The sequence below is a fragment of the Dreissena polymorpha genome, chromosome 15 (assembly GCF_020536995.1).
Source record: "Dreissena polymorpha isolate Duluth1 chromosome 15, UMN_Dpol_1.0, whole genome shotgun sequence".
Lineage (NCBI taxonomy): Eukaryota > Metazoa > Mollusca > Bivalvia > Myida > Dreissenidae > Dreissena > Dreissena polymorpha.
Genome location: NC_068369.1, coordinates 44593613 through 44607705, shown reverse-complemented (window position 1 = coordinate 44607705; position 14093 = coordinate 44593613). Strand labels below are relative to the sequence as shown.

The window sequence follows — 14093 nt, the reverse complement described above, 5'->3', positions numbered from 1 at the left end:
ATTATTTTTTTTAATTCCCCATAGGATATGATGCGGCATTTGTCTTTACGGAATATAAAAAAAATCAATCATTTTTACCCGGAAGTTGGCGCTGTAATAAATTTGCTATTCTGTGTGTTCTTTTACCAAGCTTGATTAGGAATTTTTGAAAACGCGCCATGGAGATTTTCTTTCACCATTAAAAATAATAGTTCACGGATTCAAACCATAATTCCTGATTAATATGTTGCTACAGTGGATTCCTGTTCTTAGCATACCATGTCAGCAAAAATTATGCTTATAACAGGAATATGCTATTAACAGGAACACACATTTTAGCATAAATATAGCAACTGGGGGCATACAATAAGTCAAATCTGTTAATAATTGATCGTCAAAGTGAAATTTAAATTCAACATTGTATATGGTTGATGTTTAAGATAACTATTTATCAAATGGAATTGTATTCTAAGGTATTTGCATTTGCATCTGAGCATATTTTTGCAGATTTAAAGCATATTTTCTTGGCATTCTGAGAATGTTCTATGCTATAAAGACTTTAAGTGAATTCTGAATATTGGGGTTAAAAATTATGCTATTAATAGAAGAAAAATACATTGAAATTTAAGAATTAATCTGCGCTTTGACATTCTATATGCTAATAACAGAAATATGCTATTATCAGGTATGCTAATAAGTGGAATACAGAAATTATCCTTCAGTCTGACAGAATTTCGTAGCCTGTCAGACCAAACATCTGACAGATTATTTTTAATTTTTACATTTTGCGGTGTCTGACTTGGCTTCTCACTTTTGAGTCCATGATGCTAAATGCTTTAGATTCAACACTAGTTTCCTTTACCTCACGACACCAGAGCTCCTGGGATGCAAATATACTTAAGTGGTATAAAGAGATATTTTTTTCCCCTGTAAATTGCGTTTAGTTCCTCACTTCTGGTTAAAAACAAACCTGTTACCCTCCGATTGACTGTCAATTTAAACAGCAAACTCCAATACATATTCCTGTTTGTATTCTTGTATGAAAATGTCCACAACATATGGGCGTAGTTATATGGGGACTGAATATTCAAATACATGTAAGTTAAGAAGTACAGTAAATGACATGACAAAATGCTGTTAGGACATATCATCATCCTTAATTCTAAACCAGCTATACATGACATTATTCTTAAGAGGGGCATTTCAGAATAAAGATAAAAAGATACAAACGATTCGCAATGGAAACATTATTTCCTGCAAATATTTTTTATCGAAATTATTTCCGTCAAGACATGTCGTACAATAGCATGCCATGGTTCAAATGAGTGTGTAATACAATGCCTAAACTCTTTCTGCAAAGTTTGGGAAGTCTGCTTTAGGGACATTTAAATGGAAGGACAGATGAAAGGTAACTCATTATAGTGCCACCAATGTAATTATTATGAAATTTTTTCGCAGTTCAGAGCTGAAAATAACATCCCAGAACTTAATTATGCACTGCCAAGTTATTCAATAAATAGTAAATTGTAAACATTTCAATTATGAAAAATTAAACAACTTGTAATTCAGACACAACTCACATTTAACCTGTTGTTAGCTTTGAACAAGCGTATTGGCCTCAGTGAAAAATAATTTACATTGAAATTGAGAAAAGTTATCGAAAACTCAGTGCCCCAGATAATTATTTGGGAAATAGGTTTTTCAACCATTGATTTTGAAAAATAGAGTGATTCCATTCTTCATTTAGAGTGAAATGAGTAATAAAAATGCATACCTTAAAATAATTGCTGATTTACTTCCGTTGACGCTGCACACTTGTATTGATCAATAGAACTGTAAACTATCATCATAAATTTTAATAAACTGATGTTTCGTTATATCTTTAATCCTTGAAACTGTCCAAGGATTTAAAACTTTAAAAAATGTCGACAATTTCTAAACAATGACATGCTTTTTTTATACTTTTGACAGGTTTGTTAAGTCACAGACTTTCCATCATGTTTTTTGGATGTCAACTCAACTGCTGTATACACAGTTTCTAACAAAATCGATAACACGAATGATTCGGCACTTATTGGCTCTTGCTTTCTTGATTCGAAAAAGTTTGCAATCTGCTTATATTTTGGCGCAACAATCTCGGACGTCTTTCGACCGCTCTTAGCTATTTTTATTTCGCATCGTAATAGAAACTGAAAGTACAGACGCTTTACAAATACATGCACAATGAGCGACGAATTAGGTCAGATTGAAAACGCATAGCGTTTGAATAACTATGACCGTTTGCTAAGCTTGCTGAATGTAAGCGTCACCGCGTTACGATAATAATTCCAAAGAGAAAATACCTAAAATGAGAAAAGTATTTTTTATCGAAGTTTTGTATCGTTAATTTGACGATTTTGCGTAAAAGTCAAATTGGTTGCGTTTTCAATACTCATGATATTGTATTTCTGGGGCACTGAGAACTGGTTAACAGACATGATATTTTGGATAATTGTAAAAGTTAGGACAGCAGATATACATACATGTATGGGGAGAACGAGAAACGTAAACAATGTTAACCAAAAAGGCACAATCACAGGCAATCAGCACCTGTGTCGGAAGCAATTATTAAGAATCATTAAGAAAGTAAATCGATATAAACAGAGAATGCGCACCCATTGAGCAATTCTTATCAGTCATCGTCGTGATTTTCGCAAATGTTTTAACAGCCGTTAGACATTTATGATCGATTTTCTTATTAAGCGAAGGGCAACAATTTTTTGGTCGACTAGTTTGCAGCCAAAATATAAAGCACTTACCGCGTGTCAATGTTAAACTTTAAACAGGTCGTCACATAAACTTGCAGAAGATGTGAAAAAGGCACCATCATGGCGGCAGCCATTTTTTCCAAACAAACCTGTTTCGCACCAAATGGCAAATATAACAAGAGTTCTGTTTGGCTAATGCCATAATCTAAAAATAAATGCTGGTCGAGCAGGATTTTTCTGCTCGAGCAGAAAAAATGCTGGTCGAGCAGTAAATTTGCTGCTCGAGCAACATTTTGCTGTTCGAGCAGCATTTTTTTCTGCTCGAGGAGAAGTTAAAGATTGGACCCCTTTGGTATCCCATACTCCGAAGGCGGCGCTTGAATTATTTTGCCAAAATAAAAACAAATACCGGTTTTCCGAATCAAAATAATAAAAGCGAGTTATGAAAACACAATCGTGAAATAATGTATGACCACGCAGTAATACTAGACACTTCATCATTAATAGCGTCTTTAACAAATTAAGTTATACAGTTCACAAATCCCAAATACATAGATGCGTATATACATTTGTGTACTAACTTGATCAGAAACAAAGCTCTTTTCCAAGTCTACAAAACCATGTCTTTGTTAGACCGTTTGGTTTCCATCATTTTATTTTCGCAACATTTAATCAACATAAAAATATGAGCAAGCAATATTCTATACAATTAACTTACATTCATTATATCGTACAATGAACCAAATATATAGGTGTTTATGTTTATCAGCGTTTATCGCCTTATTTAGAAAATCGGGCAATTCAGTGCGAGTCAGCTAAGATTAATTCATCTAAAAATGTACAGAAACATACATTCTCAATCCATTTAAACGTGAGGACCTTTATAAGTTGTGGCATGGTGGATTTTTAAAAAAGCATCTCGATGAATTTTTCCTGTTTGACGAGCAAATTAAATCGCTAACGACATCAATCGATTGCGTACAACAAATATTAGATGTTGCATGCACAAAAAATAGTGGCTTCTTGTCGATCTAATAGATAATTTTGCATTTTTCCAAAAGAGATGGTGCCGATGCTGAGGAGGTGGCGCTAATGATAGGAGGTGGCGCCAATGCAGGATGTATAAATTAACAATCGTATCGCAATGACATCATTACATGACGTCCATTTGATAGATAATGTTATTTGTTATATTTACTTTATTTTTCAACGAACATACGAAGGCCCAAATCTTCACAGAACATAAACACATAATATAATACATATGATGTAGTTTATTTAAATATATAAATTATAAACTCAACTAAGAAGTAACCAACATGAATAAAACATATTGTGGGATATATACTCAAAATTAGTAATACTCACTAAAACCAATAACTAAATTCTCAACATTACTAAAATAGTTCATCGACAACAATTTTGTATACATTATGATAATTTACGAAATAAATATAAGATAATACTTGTTCTTGAAACGATGATTTGTGCCCCTTAATCGAAATTCTTAATTTACTAAAAGGTTAATGTCGACGAATCTTAATAAGGTTCATATATGTTGTTTTTCCCCACTATCAACTCCAAAAAAATGAAGATAGCTCGGTCTTTGTTCGTTAACCTTTTTTGTATAATACATATTAAATGTTCTTATCTTACAAAGACGAACGTTAAAATACCTCAAGACATAATAAGAAAACATTTTTTTTCTAATTAAAAACGCACGCGAATGAAATATGCTGAAATAGTCATCTTACAAAATAAATGTAAGTCCTGTATACATAGAGAAACCATTACATAAAATATGTCACTTTAAAATAGCTATAAATATGCATTTGCGCCACCTCCTATTCTTAGCGCCACCTCCTTGGCATTGGCTCCATTTCTTTTTGCAAAATGCAAAATAATCTATTAGATCAATTAGAAGCCGATGTTTTTGTGCATGCATTTACTTGTACATGTTCAAAGCAATCGTTTTATGTAATGAGCGATTTAATTGGCTGGGAATGTGCTCGTCATACAGATAAAATACATCGATTTGCTTATACGAATTCTTACATGCCACAACTTATAAAGGTCATCAAGATTCCAAATGGGTTGTGATTGTATGTTTCTGTACATTTTTGGATGAATTAATCTTCGCTTAATCGCACTTCGTTGGCAGATGTTTAAAAATAATGCGAGCTATGTTGAAAAAAACATATAAAACCTAATCACCCTGTAAATTTATCCGTTAAATTTCAAAATATCCCGGCCCGAGCGCCACCTGGAAGTAGCATTTATTAATGCATCTTAAAAAAGAGGTGGCGCCCATGATTAACGGCCGTGTATTTGTTGCCGAACAAAAAATTGTGTCTATCTTACGCATGAACGATTCTGCACAGAACAATGGAGATTTCCCAACATAGTACATTGCTGGTGTAAACGAATGTGTTGTCTGATGTGCAGAAACAATTATTTGCAGTTGAATAAACATATTTGTATATTTTCTGATTCTACTTCGTCTCAACTTTTTTCCTAGTTTTTTTAGCTCACCTGAGCGATAGCTCGGGGTGAGCTATTGTGATCACTCAGCGTCCGGCGTCCGTCCGTCCGTCCGTCTGTCTGTTTGTAAACAATTTGTAAACATCTTCTTCTACTAAACCATTGAGCCAATTTCAACTAAATTTCATGTGGAGCATCCCTAGGTCATGGGACTACTACTACTAGTACTACTACTACCACCACCACCACCACCACCACCACCACCACCACCACCACCACCACCACCACCACCACCACCACCACCACCACCACCACCACCACCACCCCATCACCGCCACCACCACCACCACCACCACCACCACCACCACCACCACCACCACCACCACCACACCACCACCACCACCACCACCACGTCTACTATTACTACTTCTACTACTACTGCCACTACTACTACTACTTTACCACTACTACTACTACTACTACTACTACTACCACTACTACTACTACTACTACTACTACTACTACTTTCTACTACTACTACTGCTACTACTAATACTACTACTTCTACTACTACTACTACTACTACTTCTACTACTACTACTACTACTACTACTGCTACTACTACTACTACTACTACTACTACTACTACTACTACTACTACTACAACAACTACTATTACTACTACTACTACTACTACTACTACTACTACTACTACTACTACTACTACTACTACTACTACACCACCACCACCACCACCACCACCACCATTCACAGTGACAAAAAACGTATTCACACAATGGCTGCTACTGCAACTTATAGCCCATATAGGGGGGCATGCATTTTTTACAAACAGCCCTTGTTTCTATGGGATTTTAACCACAACTGTTCATGTTTATCTCCGACACATATTTTTAGGTCACCTGTCATGAAGTGACACGGTGAGCTTATGTGATCGTGTGATGTTCGGCGTCCGTTGTGCGTGCCTGCGTGTGTCCGTGCGTCCGTCCGTCAACAATTTGTTTGTGTAGACAGTAGAGGTCACAGTTTGCATCCAATCTTGATGAAATTTGGTCAAAATGTTTATCTTGATGAAATCCGGTTTGGGATTGTATTTGGGTCATCTGGGGTCAAAAACAAGGTCACTAGGTCAAATAATAGAACAACCTTCTGTAGACAATAGAGGTCACAGTTTTCATCCAATCTTTATGAAATTTGGTCAGAATGTTTTTCTTGATGAAATCTGGGTTGGGATTTTATTTGGGTCATCTGGGGTCAAAAACTAGGTCACTAGGTCAAATAATAGAAAAATCTTGTGTAGACATTAGAGATCACAGTTTTCATCCAACCTTTATGAAATTTGGTCAGAATTCTTGATGAAATCTGGGTGGGATTGTATTTGGGTCATCTGGGGTAAAAATCTAGGTCAAATAAATAGAAAAACCTTGTGTTGACAATAGAGGTCACAGTTTTCATCCAATATTTATGAACTGTGGTCAGAATGTTTATCTTGATGAAATCTGGATTGGGATTGTATTTGGGTCATCTAGAGTCAGGAACTAGGTCACTAGGTCAAATCAAAGAAAAACATTGTGTAGACAATAGAGGTCATAGTTTTCATCTGATCTTAATGAGTCAGGTGAGCGATTCAGGGCCATCATGGCCCTCTTGTTTTCGACAACGACTTATCTGTCACTTTCATTTCGCAGCAACACAATATTTATAATGAAACGCTTGAAGAAGATAAAGTGCGAAGGTCCAGTTTGGCAAAATTATAGGACGAATAACAATAATTACCCAGAAAAAAGTGGTAATATTTCAACATATATTGGTCACTTAAGATATATTTGTTCTGAACAATAGGAGCTTTTGTTTTTCGGAATCTCTTAAGACTAAATCGATTCTTTTTTATTAAAAGTGATGCATAATGTGCATATTTGAAAGGCTTGTTGTTAATTTTAGAATTGACGTAATATGTCAAAATGATGTCCAGTAGTCCATGTTAAGCCTTTGGCGCTAAATATGCCACATGTGCAGCGCATAGTGTCGCGTCAAAGAGCACTGTCGCGATAGTGACTTGTTAACAGATTTTCGTATTTTGAAAATATATTAATATTATAACAAGAAAAAACGATTGAAATAAAAATATTTGCCATTAAAGGGGCCTTTTCACGTTTTGGTAAATAAACAATTTTTTTCAGATTCGCGAATTTTCGTTTTAGTTATGATATTTGTGAGGAAACAGTAATACTGAACATTCACCATGCTCTAAACTATCCATTATATGCATCTTTTGACGATTTAAAAACCTGAAAATTATAAAGCGTTTCGACGTGAAACGATTGAATAATTTGGAGACTTCTGTTGTTGTCGTTATAGTTTAAGACACTACGAAGATTGCTTATATAAAGTATAAAATACATCACTCATTGTATGAGCACGGGTGGCCAAGTGGTCTAAGCGTTAGACATTTACTCCAGGGGTCAGTGGTTTGAGCCCAGATGAGGTTTACTTTTTTCTTTCTTCAATTTTATTCATGTTTTTGTTTTATTGGAGCTTTTTAGATCAAATGTTTACATTTATCAATATAAAGCATTTACTGACAAACTTCAATACGTGCTAAAATCTGTGAAAAGGTCCCTTTAAATGGTATTGGAACTCGGGAAGTCTTGAAGCAAAACCTTAAACTAATCACTTCACCATGGAGGCGTTCGAATTTGTTCTTATAACAATGTAATATAATGTTATTGTCGATTTATCCAAATTCGTAAGATACACAATTTCATGATGTCGCGGGTTTTCGTGTATAACGTGAACATCTATTTGATTTTAAAGCAAAGCCCTTTGGCGATTTGTTTACTCACTGTCATTCGCCGTGCATCGGAACGATTTTATGCCGAAATTCGTTTTAAATAGTTTCAATAACAATTGTTTTCGTTTTGCACGAGCAGAATAGCAACTTTTCACTTTTACCACTGAAGTCCTGCCCTCGAAATAAGTTGTTGTTCTATACTCAGGAATGACAGCTGTGACCTAATTACCCGTCTGCAAGCCTAAGACTTGGTTGTTGGGAGCACATGACGACGCCCTTTGAAAAAAGACAACGTAAAAATAAAAGGTTTAAAAACCAATATGAAAGATTAAGGATGTTTTAACATTAGTAAATATTTTCATCAATTGGAATGTTTTCACATTCACTGCTATGTGCACAACATTGTGATATTGTTATATAAATCAGTCCAAATCAGACTTAAAACCAAATTATGTAATCCAACTATTCCAGTACACTACGTACATTAACCAATCTAAAACCTAACTTTACATAGACAGAAACTGCCCCGAACTGGTTTTAAATTGTTCCTGATTTGACTTGTGTTAGGTGGGAGGACTTTTTTTAAGGAACTTTCATCTGCTGACATAGGAAATACACACAGTCACAGCTTTGACACTTTTGAAAATTATTGACATGTCTGATATTAGTATAACCTGAATTGGTGTTTATAGAAACCACCAGGTAAACTATATTAGATAAAAAAAAATTGGTTTGTTGACATCTTGGAACAGTCCTGTTCACAGTTTACTTACACATAATGTTATATCCAACATATTCTCACAAAATGCATTTACTGGCTTTTAACATTCAAAGATCTATTAATAAACGTTTATTTGTACTATATTGTCAAGAATTTAATGTTATTTTTCAATCATTTACTTTATAAATGTCATGCATTTCAATTAATGCGTACAGATGTGCAATTAATAATTGATTTTTCAATCATTATGTTTTGATTAAAAGGATGTAATTTAAACACTCTTAGCAGCAATCCTAGTAGTTCGCCTTCCGCTGCAAATATTGTCCATGCACACACGGCGGTTTTCTTGCGTCTCGTGTCGTAAGATGCATATTTAGATTATATATTTGGATATACATTTTATATCGTACCGTATATGTTGATAAAAATAGTTAAGGACGTGTAAAAAGTAATAGTTGCGAACATTGTTCACATTTAACTTCATACTTTTATATTACTGTATGATAGTTTCAAGCTTGTGATAAGTTGTGACTGTTTTTGTTTAAGATTTTTCCAATGAAAATCATACCCAGTCCATTTCTTAAGATAACACGTGTACAAACAACAAGAAAAGCTTTTATTTGGCCAATTGTACTATGCCTCATGAGTGTTAAAGCCACACACCTTGAAATGAAATACACGGCATAGTAAATTTCAGTATAAATAAGAAACATATTTTATCAATACCAATTATAATATATCTGGTGGTTACAAGGTAGAATTCGTTTTTTTGCGCTTTAACACTTAAAAATAATCGCGTTTGTCGAAATGGACGTTTACGTCTAGAAATCCTACTTTCGGTTTTAAAAGCGGTACCGTTTGAAAAATAATAAATTACTTGCTAACTAGGCTATAAATTTAATTTTATCTATGCCTATTAGAATATATTTGGTGGTTACAAGGTAGAAATCCGTCTTTTTTGCGCTTTAAAACTTAAAAATAATCGCGTTTGTCGAAATGGACGTATACGTCTAGAAATCCTACTGTCGGTTTTACAAATAAAAACAAAATAAATTACTTGCTTACTAGGCTATAGATTTAATGACAATTTTGCACACTTTAAAATTGCATCTATATGTATTGATTTACATGTATTTCATTTCAAGGTGTGTGACTTTAACTATGCATATGACAGGGTCACCAAACTGTGTTACACGTAACGGCAGCCATTTAAAAATTATTTTTTTTGATGAAAGGTCAATATACAGTTATCTATCACGAAAATATGCAACTCGGGGATTTTAACAGCTATGTTATAGGATGTCGCTGTTAAAGCTTAAACGATTGGCATATGATTGGAACCTATCAGCGATGTTAATTTGCATTGAGCGTAATATTAAAAACTGCCGTAGTACAGTGTTTGTTTACATTTTTCAAAGTGTATCGAGCTCGTAATACATGTACAAATGAAATCAACTTCGATTATTCGTCACAGTCGTGAACAAAATAGCTATTAAGTAGTACATGAAAATATTCTTTCGTTGACACGAAATTGATATAAATTAACTTTCTTAAATTGCTTTATTGTTCAATGTAATTTATTAAAACGTCTCTGTAGAATAACTATTTATAATATAATTACTTATACATATGTAACACATGTTTTGTACCTTATATCCTGGGCAGCATATCAATACTATAAACATAATCATTATCAGCAGATAGAAATGTATTTTATATATTTAACATATCCCTGTCATCGAACTTAAATATGCTTTATGTATATTAACAATAAGATAAAATCGAATGCATTAAAACATGGGTAAACTGAACCCGCTCAATTCAGACTACACCGATTAATCAAACAAGCAAAATTGGGACTTAAGGATCAAGCAGGTTTGTCCTAAACAAATGATACATTTTCAGAGTTACGTCGGATTCATAAATAAGATCGTTCAACGAGTAATTATAAAGGTATATGACGTTTATATCAATATAATTGGTTGAGGAATCTAGCGCTACAGTTTAAACATATGTATAGTGTAAGGAGTTGTTTCGTCATCTTCGATATATCAGACTTGCGATCTTTACACCTATTTTTGACATAAGCGTGTGTTCGACATTTAAAGTTCTTGCTTAATTATAAAACAATTATTTTTCCAAAGTGTTACTGAAAAGGGGCAAGATTTCTGGGCAAGTATGAACACATTACAACGTTCAGAATCGGAACTATTAAACATTATACGAGCATGATCATTTGATAAATATTGAGTTAAATAGTCATCTGATTCTTCATGAATTTATCAAACACCATTTTAATATGCTAGTTATTGTATTTTATGCATAACGCAAACAGCCGACGAATTTAAGCGTATGGCCTGTGTAATTTAAGTTTACGTTAATTTTTTACTAGCGCAGTCTTTATACCGCATGGTAAGGGTATAAGTGTATGGGTAAACTTAACACGTGTACTGTATAATAATTGTGTTAGTTCAAAGACGCCATATAAAATTACTAAATGTCACAATTTCATGACAACTTTTTTCAGCATAAGACCTGTGTATATTACCGACTTACGTTTAACGTTTATCTATCGGAACAAAAAGTTTGGTAATTGTTTGGCATGCATATGCTCACAATGTGTATAAATCCAAAGTAAAAGCTGATTACACGTTGTGGGGTTGCGACGTTTTTTTCCACGTTTACAATACATGTATATTTAAAACGTATGCAGAGCTATGTTTTGGCGATATTATTGCATGACTTTCTATTGATACGGAATAATGTCCCAAAATACGATGCTCGCTTGTGTAGAAAAAATAAATTGAATAGAACAGATATGTTATAAAGACTTATACATATATACATCGTCTTTAATGAATTCTGATTAAAAAATAAGGTGATTGCCAGTGTCCGTAACAACAAAGCAGTGCGAACATGTAATACACGGCATATACAAGTATTTATTTCCTGGATGAAATAAAGTATCAATTCCAAAGATTTTGTTAATTTGATCGTCATAGGATTGTCGTATAAATGTGTCATTTATTATGTATACAAAATTGTCCTAAAAAATTGTACCGATAATACGTAATTTGATTAAAATTGAATATCAAGAAATTAAATGTTTCAAATAAGTCGACTTTTGAATATATTGATTCCTGGTAATCACATTAATGTTCAGTCATTTTCCATTGTAACCTATACATGACGAAGACCGATTCCAACAATACTATTTTCTTGGCATATATTATATAAAAGCTGTAACACCGCACTTAAGCGACACTCTATTTCGGTATTTAACAAAACGTATGTTCACTTAAGGTGCTGCATTTGTAAATATCAATTACGAAAAGGATCATCATCATCATTGACTTTCAGATCGTTGAAATCATCATTTAATCATGCCATTAGCAATATTTTCGCATTTAGAATTTTCATCGTATCATAAAAACTCGTCGGAACCATACTGATCATCCATGTTTGCATCATCGTTAATACAAATATGTGTTGCATACGAACATAATTTCAAAACAAAGACTTCCAAGCTCCTCCGTATGGCTAGGCTTTTATGTATTATTTCATGTTCATCATTGATTATATATTGCTTACTTGAGAAGTAAATTCTGATGTTCGAACCTTCGACCTTTGAAAGCAAAGTATATCGCGCTAAATATGGATCTTCAATTATGTTAACTTTATACATTCTATAAGCATCTTATGTTAACCGCTATCTAATAGGATATAATTTCCAAATTATCTAGTGTTACACGCTTTCTATTTTCCTAGATTGGGTGAATGGTAAACGAATCGAATTTTTTTTAAACATTATTCGTTCAATGCTTATAATTCAAAGGGATTCGGATCAGTTGATTATGTTGTTACCACCATTTATTGATCTTGCTCATACGATTCAATCTGTCGTTTTCACGAACTGGCTGAAATTGATATTTTTTTGGTACGTCGAAAAACGTGGCCGCCAGTGGGCAGGGCAATTTTCCTAATATTGCTCGAGTAAAACTATGTTAAAACTCTACAAGTCACATTTTTATTTCAATCTTGATTGCAACTTGACCAGGAATTTTGTTCTCATAATATCTAGGCCGAGTTTAAAATAATTCTGGTCCGTTGAAAAACATTTCTGTCAGAGGGCTTGACAGTTTTACTTATATGGCTATAGTTAAACACTGTTAGCACCATATGAAACATGGCCGCCAGGGCGCGGGGAATTTTCATTACATGACAATTGTGAAAGTTTGTTTATAGTCTAGAATGAACATTTTTAGTAAAATCTTCATGCAAATCGTGCAATTTGGTCATGTGAAATTAAAATATCTTTGTCATTAGGTCTAAATAAAGAATGAGCATTTCAACAATCTAGAAATCGCATTTTAAGTCAAATCTTCATGAATCTTGATGAGTACATTTGTTATACATGCAATGACATCTCGGTAGAGTTTGAAAATGGTTTTAGTCCATTGCCAAACATTTGTCCTGATGAAAACCTGGGCGAGATTTATAAAAGGGCCTCAGTCTGTTGAAATACATAGCCACCTACAGGGGTCTGGGCGGGTTGCCTTACATTGCTATATTTAAGCCAAGTTAAGTCATTAAAGTAAACATACCGTAAATATCATATATGGTATGGATATTATTCATTCAGCAATGTACTATTTCAGACCCTCGGTCAAATTGGTTTCATAGTGCTAGTAAACGAGGATAATGACCTGAGGATCAGAGTGCACGGTAAAGAATTCCAGTACAAGCCCAACGCTGTTACGTTGTTGACGAGAGGTAAGTAAAAACATACTGTCGTATAAATCAGATCCATATTAATAAAAGTGTCAAGTGCTTTTCTTTTTAATGTCTAGATTATAATTATTTTTCATTTCCGCCAAATTATAGTAAACTTCTGCTTGGACTATCATATATATTTCAAGATGAGTGCACATGATCATCACGCTTTGCATTTAACAAGAACGCTTGTTCATTCTTACGCCAATATTTGTTTTTCATTTGTTGAAAACCGGGGATTTGTCTAGACCCCAATGCATTGAACGATGCAATAAGACGACAGCACTATCCTATGCCTACATTCGATGACTTGACGGACCGATTTGCGAATGCTACGCATTTTTCGTGTCATGACATTACGCATGCATATTTGAGTGTCAAGTTAGACAAAAATTCTTCTTTTCTCTTGACATTTAGCCCATATTTTGGACGATATCGGTGGCTAAACCTGCAATTTGGCATATCAGCCTCATCTAGCATATTTCAACAGAAGATAAATTAAATATTTTAGAGACTGACTGGCGTGACCTACATTGTTGATAACATATAAAAACATTGATGGAAGAGACAGGGACACGATTCT

General features: G+C 33.9%; 1 protein-coding gene across 1 annotated transcript in view; it reads left to right on the top strand.

Moving 5' to 3' along the window:
- The window catches only part of LOC127859890 (uncharacterized), a 231790-nt gene that overhangs the window by 76975 nt on the left and 140722 nt on the right, over positions 1-14093 (top strand). The window contains exon 9 of the mRNA XM_052397474.1: positions 13396-13510. Within this exon, the coding sequence (XP_052253434.1) occupies positions 13396-13510 (115 nt within the window). The remainder of the gene's footprint in view (positions 1-13395; positions 13511-14093) is intronic.